At 37.5% G+C, this 10,292-nt stretch overlaps 1 protein-coding gene across 1 annotated transcript; it reads left to right on the top strand.

The window, feature by feature from the left end:
• Window positions 1–504: 504 nt before the first annotated feature.
• Window positions 505–7,374, top strand: CMTM8 (CKLF-like MARVEL transmembrane domain containing 8; the record flags this gene model as incomplete). Its single annotated transcript, XM_010140957.1, has 3 exons — window positions 505–684; window positions 4,470–4,586; window positions 7,256–7,374. Coding segments are annotated over 3 exons (381 nt in total), but the record flags the coding sequence as incomplete, so codon positions are not given.
• Window positions 7,375–10,292: the final 2,918 nt, after the last annotated feature.

The following is a 10,292-nucleotide window of genomic DNA, read 5'->3' as shown; positions in this document are numbered from 1 at the left end:
CTCCTAGGAGTTGTTTTGTGTTTACAATACCTGCCAGTCCACAGAGCAGGCGTGGACGTTTTTTGAACTAGACCCCAAATACTTTGTTATCTGTGACTGTGGCAGATGGGACCTGAAGTTCCCAGTGGTCCTTCACAGGCTTCTGTTTCTAAAGTGACTTCACTGTATTTACATTCATACATGTAAGCGAATAATAAGCTATAATAAACAATCCTTTTGAGAGCTAGTTGTAAAACCACTGCAAGTATGGTTCCATAATAGTTAAAGGTGAGCTAAATCAATTCTGAGATGCCTCGTTCTGCCTTTCCCTTTGTGACGCCCTGTCACAGCAAAACTAGTTTTATATGTTCTTCTTTTCTGTTAGATGAGTATTCTGTCAGTGCAGCATCCTAACTCAGCTCATCAAATAGTTATGTGAATGGTAGTAGCATCTTCCGTAGCCTAGAACAAATGTATGAATGAGGTCTAAGACTGTGTAACAGTTTTCTTTCTTCTCTATAACTTTTGCAGGTGTTGGGGCTGCTGGTGTGGACCCTCATTGCTGGAACCGAATACTTTCTATATCCAGCCTTTGGATGGGTGATGTTTGTAGCTGTGTTTTACTGGGTTCTCACCATCTTCTTTCTGATCATCTACATGACAATGACTTACACCAGGATCCCCCAGGTGCCATGGACCACGGTGGTAAGTACACCCACTCTTTGTGGTTTCAGGTTTCCTGGTTTACAAAGAGAATAAAATACTGATGCATTCTATGGGTGCAGTTATCCAACTGTACTTGTGCTTTTTTGCAGTTTTTTCCCTAATTACTGCGTGGCTGCATACCTGCGGTGTTTAACCTTCATACTATCTGTACACTTTTAGAACACTTTTCCTATGATGTTTCACCATTTTGTTCAGCAGTTGATGTAGCGACGTGATTGTTAATAACGTGTATGTGACTGACACTTAGGCACAGTGGCCTCCTTTTTCTCCCTGTAGTGATTACATCCCATGAAGACTAAGTCTGTTGCTGCCTCTTAGCTAACGGACCTGGCCATTTGGCTTAAACAGCAGAAACTCCTAGTTGCATCAACACCACGAATTGGAAGAGGAATCCTGGCTCATAAAACAGGAGTCTTCCTCTGCTAAAGTAAAAGCAAAGGTGGTTCAGAGGTAGCAACAGTCTGACAATCCATATATGGCTTACTGTGGAAATGATGCTGAAAATTAGTGTTTTATATATATATATATGTAAAATGTCACATGTAATCCTGGCTTTTAGCTCAAGATTTAATGCAAATCAAACGAACAGTTAATATAATTACAGAAGAATTTCTCAGACACTTAAAATTCAGATGCAGTTTTTGTGGTTGAACAAACCTGGCTAGCTGTACATCTCAACAGTATAGTTTTACAAGATTTTTATAACAGGCTGCTGTTCAGGGTAATAGATCTTAAAAGTCATTGACATCTCAGGCAACTGGGTATTTCTGACCCATCCAAGTATTATTATAAATTTTAATCTTGCATTTGTCTGATACAGTGAGATACTGTGGGGTTTTTTACTAGCTAAAGATTATTGACTAGAACTCTGTTACTTTTATGATAAAGTATATTTGACATCTGTGTTGCAAACAGCTTGTTATCAGCTATATTGTGTACATGACTACAATTGAGTATTCTTTTCATCTTTCCATTTGCTGCTGTAATAAATAGTCAGCTATAGCAATTACTAGTAAGAACAATGAGGATTATGTTCAGATAACTACTGGTCAGGAAAAAAAACAGAAAAGCTACCATTAAGGCTGCTCTTGAAATGTTGGATTATTTCAATTACAAGCAGTAATGTGTCTGGGTACATTTAAAGGTGTGGGTGGCTTTTTTTCCTCCCAATATATTAGATATAAGTAAAGTACATTCAGAGGGAAAGCATCTTTGTATCAATTTCAATAGAGCTTTAGTTGTTACCCCTCTTTCATCAGTTTAACAACAGACAACAGCTGCACGTAAATGAGTTGTCCCTGATCTATGTGGTAGACAAGCTGGAGTATTTGATTTGTTTCTAATTCGTACTGAGTGTATTTCTTGCTCTGAGTTCCAAACATATTGTAGATAAGATCACATAAACATAGGTCCAAAAGGTAGTCTCTTTACTATAAAAAGAGTAACATTAAGAGAAAATAAATGCAAAATAAATAAAAGATGCTTGCATTCCAGCTTGTTTTACCATAAGGTATTAAAAGAGCTGTTGGTAACTTTGAATTGGATATCTGCCAAGACGAATATTGTGTTTCATTTGAGAGAGATATTGTTAATGTCTTCATTCAAGAGAGCATGAACACACCTTTTTGAGTGTGTTCAGTCACGTTCCCCCTATTCTTTGATGTCCTGAATTTCCGACTCTGCTAGTTATTGCTCTGCCTGCCTCCTTAGGTGACAGTTCACTGAAACTGTGCCTGTTGTTTGCAGTATCCAAAATTACGTCTGGACTCTTCTGTCATAAATTTTTTTTTTCAGGTTAAGCAGATTACCAAATTGCTTAAGATGCAGTTACTTTTACTGTAAATTAGCCCAAAGGATGTGCTTCCAAACTGGCTCTCCTTAACAGTGCAAGTTCTTCACTAAAACAACCAGTGAAAGCTTTTAAAATCTGGTAAATTTGAATTTAAGAAGCAGACAGCAATTTAGCAGAACCATTTGGTTTGAGTAATATATTGGCAGTAAAGGCCCAATCAGTTTGCGTTGCATTCCAGCTTCCCCAAGATTGTTACTTCCCAGAGCAGTACTTCTCAAAAATTATGAGCTTTTTTCTTTCCTACATGACAAGGTATTGCAGGGATTTGTAGCCTTACAGGATAACTGAGTCTTTTTGGAAATCTAAAAATAACAACAAATGCTCTAGGCAATCAAATTTGGAGTTTGAAAGCCAGTGCTTTACAGAAGTTCACCTGAACCTGCCAGTTGTTAGCATCTTATTCTAAAATTGACAGTTTGATATCTTATTACTGTAATGCCCAGATAAAACGAGAGGCGAGATCTGTTGATACAGCTAATACCTTTTATTAGATCAACTGATACAGGAGGTAAACCACACTCATTTATAAGTGTATGAATCAAACCTCAAGTGCCAGGCCTTTGACTCTGAGTGCTGAGGCACTGGCCACAATTCCCTGTATGAAGGTGGGTAAGTGGCTCTTTTCCAAATGCCCTGAAGTTGCAAGGACTTAGGAACTACAGGAGGATATGCCTGCCCTTCAGCTTGTTCTGAAAACTGTAAGACAGCTTTTTGCATGGCAATCTCATATAGACAGTGGTAACTGAAGACTGATGTGTCAACACATGACAGCACAGCATGCTGCTCTCTGGTGGGGCCTGCAGTTGAGAAAGCACGTTTGAGGAGTGGCTTCCCTTAAAGTTTTGAATCCTGTGTGTCACAGGAACATGTGGCAGTGGTACAGACTAACTGAGTCTGAATTAAACTCTGCCAGAACCAAATGGCTTGTAGATGGATGTGAGGAGCTTCTATACCAAGCACTTCAAGCTGTTTGATCCACACTTTGCTGCACTGAGGAAATTGCTGATATGGATGCAGCTGTTGTCACTGGCTTCCGAACTTCTTTTCTTGGGCTGCAGCTCTTTTTTTTTTTTTTTTTTTTTTTTTTTTTTTCCCCAGGGCCTCCTAAATAGTTTTTTTTGTGGTAGCTTTTTTTTTTTTTTTTTTTTTTTTTTATTCTGCCAGAGCTACTGACTAGTGAATTTGATAGTGAGTAACTGGCATATATTCATAGCATACATTGGGTCCCAACGTGGAAATGATTAAGTTGTGGCTAAACCAGTATGCCAACATTTGGAGACTACTGGGGCAACAGAGTTAGGGGTTATGATGCCTGTGTTACATTCTGGAGTGCAGACTTAGGGCCAGAAGCTGACAGGAGCAGATAATGTACAACCTTAAGACCTGGACTAAATTAAATTACTGATTCCTGCAATTGTAACTAGGTGCAAAGCATGTTATGGGTACTCAAACATGCCACAAGTGAGCTAAAAGTACATTTTATGGCCAAATTAATATGCCTTAGACAAGTAGCAGGGTGGAGTTTTGTGGGGTTTTTTTAAAGTAAGAATGAACTTCCTGTAGCCGTAACCAAGTAGTGAGTGAGTAAAGGACAAAGTATTAAAATTACATACTTAAAAACCCCAAACTGTCCTTACTTTCACTTTCGGAAGATCACAACACACCAACTTTAAGACTTCTGGATTTACTGTGATGGAGAGATATTTGCTCAAAATGTGCTTTAATGTTTATGGATCTTCAAAATTAGCAGTTAAATTTAATCTTACAGATAGAAACTTGGAAGAAGGTAAAAATAGTTAATCACATTGCATTTGTACATTATATTTCAGAAGATAATTTTGTAATGTTGGTATAGAAAATGGTAACAAGTGCATGTGCATACTAATTACTTACATTGTTGGTTTTTCAACAGGGTCTGTGTTTTAATGGAAGTGCCTTCATTTTGTACCTCATTGCTGCCATTGTAGATGCATCTTCAGTTACCAAAGAACTGGACAGTCACAATTACAACAGCTGGGCAGCTTCTTCAGTGAGTTAATATTTTGTTTAAACCAGTTCAGTGTCCGATAAAGTGGTATCAAATGAAGGTGTGCTGGAAGTGCCTGTTGAAATGCCTGCGTTCTGGATTTTGAAAAGCTGCAGACTGATAGAGAAGCTCATGCACACAACATATAGGTGACTGTAATTTAATTCATAGCTTTTGGAGGCAACTGGAAATTCCACCAGGAGATGACAGTCACATCCTAAAAGGCTATAACGTTTTTAAGATCATACTGCTTTTTCCCTCCCCTGGGAGGAGCATTTATTACTATCTCTCTGGTAGTGGTTATAGCCTGCACATCAGAGTAGACAAAACAGATTGTGTGAGCATCAGGTCACATCAATGCACCTGGGCAACTTCAAAAGCAGTTTAAACTAACTCGGCTAACTTTGCATGCATGTGGATAAGATGCTTTCGGCTTTTGTGGGCTGAGCCATATACGTAGCACCTTTGGGAAGGTCCTGAAGTGGTATTACTCTTTGTACAGTGATATTCCTGTTACAGCCTCAACTTCTGATAGCCTTTCTTCCAAGCTGGGTGGGCAATGCCTGAAAAATCATGTAACTTCTTTGTGTTTTAAAGTGGATGCAAATTCAAATTAGTTGAAAATTACTGTCTTACTACTTAAATTTGGAAATCCAAAGTAGTCAAAGTGGTTGAAAAAACCTTTATTTTAAAGAATGATGTCACTTTCTAAGTGGGTGAATGCATTCTCTACCTAAGTTAGGGGAGTTGTGAAAGAACTTCTTGCATGTTGTGGCAACAGTAGTCAAATTGATACAGTCATTCCAAATTACAGCTACTTTGGTGACTGTTCATGCTTCTGCAGTTGTCCTCTCTGGACTATTCACAAATCCCGTCTTCTGTCTGAAGCTTATTGTATACAGCTATGAACACAGAGACTTGAACACCTGCTCTGTTTTTGTCTTGGGAATTGGATAGCTACATCCCTCTCATTTCAGTGATGTTCAAGGTCTTATCCCCTTGGCAGTTTGTAACTACTGATCTCTTACCTCAGCCACTGCTGTTGACAGGAACTTGCTGCTATGTAAGCTTCTGTGCTCATTCAGGTTTTATGCAAAAATGCATGAATGCTCAGTGTCTTACGGGCTGTTTGGAATCTCTTCTAATACCTCCTAATAGTGTTTATCTAATGCACTGTCTAATAAACGAGATTCTTGCTTTCTGAACCCGTTAAGAGTTTCATGGGTAGATGTAAGAACTTAGCAAATCATCTATCCCCAACAGTTGTTCTGTTAGAAAGATTTTAGATGGAGCTTTTCTTCATAAGAAACAAAATGATAAGAAAATAAGAATGCTATGACTTTCTATTGTAATAATATTTTACAATATAATCTACAGGTTTTGGTGCCACAGTTTAAATTTACATTAGATAAGACTCACCAAGAGCCCTCTGTGGAGGACTCTAGATTTGCTGCCTGTATGCCCTCTGTATGCCTGTGCTCTGCTCTCAGAGATGGAGTGTCTGTCCACGCCAGTGATGGTATATAAGCAAGGAACATTGATAGAATCATAAAATACCTTTAGGCTGGAAGGGGCCTCTGGAAGTCATCTGGTCCATCTCTCTGCCCCCTTAAAGCAGGGCTAACTCTTAGCAGGCTACCAGGGCCTTGTCCACTCGAGTTTTGAATATTTTCAAGGAAGGCTATTCCACAATACCTCTGGGCCTCTGTTGCTGTGTTTGATTACTGTCACTGTGGGTTATTTGTTCTTTCCTAATACCTAATTGAAATTTTTCTTCTCATAAATTGCATTTTTTTCTGTCTTATCCTGTCATTGCTCACCTCAAAAGTAGTGTTAATCCTACTTGCAGTGTCAGCTTTATTTGGTTCAGTTACCAGCACAAAACATTCTGGTCTTATCATAAGACCATTTTGAGCAACATGCAGTGATTAACAGGAACGCAACCACTGGCACTGGGTTGGACTTTATCAGTACAACTGAAATAGTTCATAGCTGTTCTTTGGTTGTTGCAAGGACTGCAGAAGCAACACTACTATACTGTGTAGTTTTAATCGTTAAGTATAAATCTACTGCTAGAGAAGGCTTATTCTGTAAACAATTTCTGACCATTTCTGTAAACAATTTCTGTTACTTGCTCTGAGGAATACCTTTACTGATCAGTAGAGGACCTCTGGAGTTGGTAGCCTGGTCAGTACTGCTGTCTGAGACCATGTATGGGCCTGCATTTGAATCCAGGTTTTCTCTGTAAACAACCGTGTTTTGATGCACAGTGTGCCATGCCTCAGCACGGCAATTACTGAAACACAGCAGCAGTGCAAGCGTGTTAGCTTGAGCTCACATTGTCCAATGGACTGTCCCTCAGTCTTTACCAGCAACCAATGTTAAAAGCAGCAAGTATGGGATAGGTGGGATCCATACTGAGGCAGTATAATGTGAAGATATGATATATGCCATGTTTTGTCTGCTTCTAGGCTGTATTTCTATGCATGATATAAGCTTAATTACACAGTGTTGACTGGGATGGCCACACAAGTACAAGGAGATGAAAGAATGCCACTTTAATCAGCATGCTCTTTTTTCAAATCCTGTAACTGTGCTTTTTCTTAGAAATTACAGTGATCTCAAATATATATCTTTTTCTAATACATATTTTTTTTCCCATCTCTTTACAGTTCTTTGCCTTCGTGGTTACCTCCTGCTATGCTGGAAATATGTATTTTAGCTTTATATCTTGGCAATCACGAACTTTGCAGTAAATACTTTGTCCAAATTAATTCTCTAGTATAAAATAGAAGGATGAGATCTCTTTGAACATACCTGTTAGAATTGACACAATATGTTTTAGAATGAGAATAAATGATTATTTATAATACCATCTTCAGAGACATCTAACACTGACTTTGTATAATAAAATTTCATACTGCTTCTTTTAAAATGACCGTGATATTTTTCTAGACATTGTATAGAAGTTATCACTAAAACTTTAATAAATCTTACCCAGACAATGTGCCGATTTTGTAAATGTAACTTTGTAAGTGTTACAGGTGTACTTTTGATATGTAATGCTACAAATCAAAACTAAGATTGATACTGTCTTGTTATTATGTATAAAAAGTGACATTGTGGAGAAAAATCCACCCCAAACTTTAAAAATAAATAAATGACCCAACTGTGCATGTTCTGTAAACTGGGAGTAGACAGTTGCTTTTGTAAATTTCTTTTCAGAGTAAAATATATTCTACTAAGCATTCTGATCCTGTCAGTTTGCATATTCTGGCAGCTCAAACAATCATGAGTTTGGTTTTGGATCCTGTTACTCTAGGTCTGAAGCTCTCTGAAGGAACGCTGCACTTGAAACACCTTATCTTAACAGGTTGCTCCAATCCAGCAGGCTTCCAGGCGTAAGTCTAGACAGCAGCCCCTTACTGCTCAGTGTTTAACCTACTGAGAATATCACAGAACACCTACTAAAGATAATACAATTTGTTTCTCAGGGGACTGTATTTTTTTCTCATTTCTCCTCTGATTAGGCTGTTAATCTGTCCTAATTAAAACCTGGGCTTCTAAATCCTATTATATAATATAAAGATTAAATCCATAGAATTGTCAAGATGCCAGTGCTAGAAACAAAGAATTTGCTCCTTACTTTCCTGTCTACTGGCATAATCTGTGAGTTTTTAGCTTAACAAATCAAGTTTTTTATTTGACGCTCATCTTTGAGTCAAGCAGAAGTATGACAGATCATGACTTTCAAAACAGATACCTTTGAAAATTACTCTCAAATACAAATTATGTAAGGAATTTTTTCCCAGGAACTATATGAAGAGTGTAAGGTCCTGGTTATTTTGTGATACTATTGACAGTTTTTCCTTAATTAAAACAGCTCGTAAATCTTTTATTCCTGGATTAAGAAGATTTGGACTCTCTTCTAGTCTTCAAAAACTTAGTTGAATGATTCTATATGGTAGTAGAGAAATCCTATTGCTTAAAAAATACTTCTTCATCTCTCCCTGTAAGTAAATGGTGTGTGCTTACTTATGTGCATGTCCTGCAGCAAAGAAGACTTATCAGCAGCCAGCTAATTCTGTTCTCAATCACATTGTTTTGTTCTTGATTATCTGTTGGAGTCACAGGATTTCAGTGTAAGGGAAGCCAAGATATTTAAAAACCTGTATTTGTCTGCAGATTGCATCTGGCCTTTACAACAAAGGTCAGGCTGTCTGCCGCTTGCTAAAATTATCCAGTTGTAAAAAGGAAGAAGGGCTACCAACCATGCATTTTATCTACACAGATAAAATGTGTCATTAAAATCCCATATACTCTTTTTCCATTCCCAGAAAAAAATCAAAGTCATAAACATGATCCAGATATCAATGGATAAAATGTGACTAGAAATATAGCCAGAATTAGAGTCTCCTTGGTGATTTCTCAGTAAAAATACCTTCATAGTAATAGAGATTCTTTCTTAACTGGTATTTGATGAACCTATCTTAAGTCCAAAGAAGGTGACTGTGTTTGTGGAAATTTTTCATGATTTTGCAGAAAGTGCGATGGACTGGTCTAAAGTCATAACCCAGACAACATTTATGGAAAGAGGGAATATAGAGCTAAGAGGGTTTTACCAAAAACTGTCATGGAAACTGTGTTACATGTCAAAAGAAACCCATTAATGAATGACACAACCACACTATTATCAGATAAAGAATGATTCTAGCAAAAAAAATCTACCACCTCTTTAAGTCTGCGGTGCTCATGTGCAAAGGGAAGATCTGTGGAATGTTTTCCAAAGGCAAATCTGTAAGTTGAATCCTTAATTCTGAATTTTAAAAAATACATACTAGGCAGAAATTTGCTTTAGCCCTGACCTTGCTTTTTTTTTTTTTACAAACCATAACTTATCTGTCTTGCTCTTCCCTTTTAGAAAGATAATAATCTTACTTCCCATGCTCTTTCTCATCTCTTTTCTCAGCTGTTTCCCGGGTGTCAACTGTCTGTTTTTAGAGTGTTCTAAATATCCAGTTAAAATTGGAAGAATCCGTAGAAGCTGAGAATTACTTCTGAAGTTTGCTCCTCAGGCCTGAAGAAAGGCATAAGCACCCAAAAGGTTATCTGTTTCTTCCAGCACATTAGTCTTAAATACTGGTTTGCAAACTATGACTTACACATTTGTATATTCTAATATTGATAAAGAAGATAAGCTAGCTGTGGCTTATCATATAACAAGTAAAACAAGATTTGTGGCTGCAGGCATTGCTTAATGTTCGTAAGATTGAAAGAAGTCTTATTTAAAAGAACAACTGGTAAATGATGAAATCACAGTGAAATTCTTAATGCAAATATTTGAAGTTGATTAGCATTTTGTTTATTCTTCCAAAGTGAAGGTATTTGACATTATAAATAACTTGTTTCAGACAGTCTCTGCAAAATCTAAGTCACCCGCATCCATAAGGATGCTTGAGGTCAACATACGGCCATCGAATTCCATTTATTAAGGAGCTGTCAGTACCTCTTACCATCATCATACATGATGTGCTTAACAAATGAATTAAATAGCATAAGAACTGTAATAAAAAAGACATCAAGTCAATGTTCCAGACTGACTTGAGGCCAGTGGTTTACAGGAGATGCCTGTATTTGAGCAGAAAATATTACTGTTACTCTACTTGTATTAAAGGTGTTTCTGTTTCACTGGGCTGAACTCGGATCATC

The sequence above is a fragment of the Buceros rhinoceros genome, unplaced genomic scaffold (assembly GCF_000710305.1).
Source record: "Buceros rhinoceros silvestris isolate BGI_N320 unplaced genomic scaffold, ASM71030v1 scaffold3168, whole genome shotgun sequence".
Classification (NCBI taxonomy): Eukaryota; Metazoa; Chordata; class Aves; order Bucerotiformes; family Bucerotidae; genus Buceros; species Buceros rhinoceros.
The sequence above is the reverse complement of the archived record's forward strand: the minus strand, read 5'-3'. Positions and strand labels throughout refer to the sequence as shown.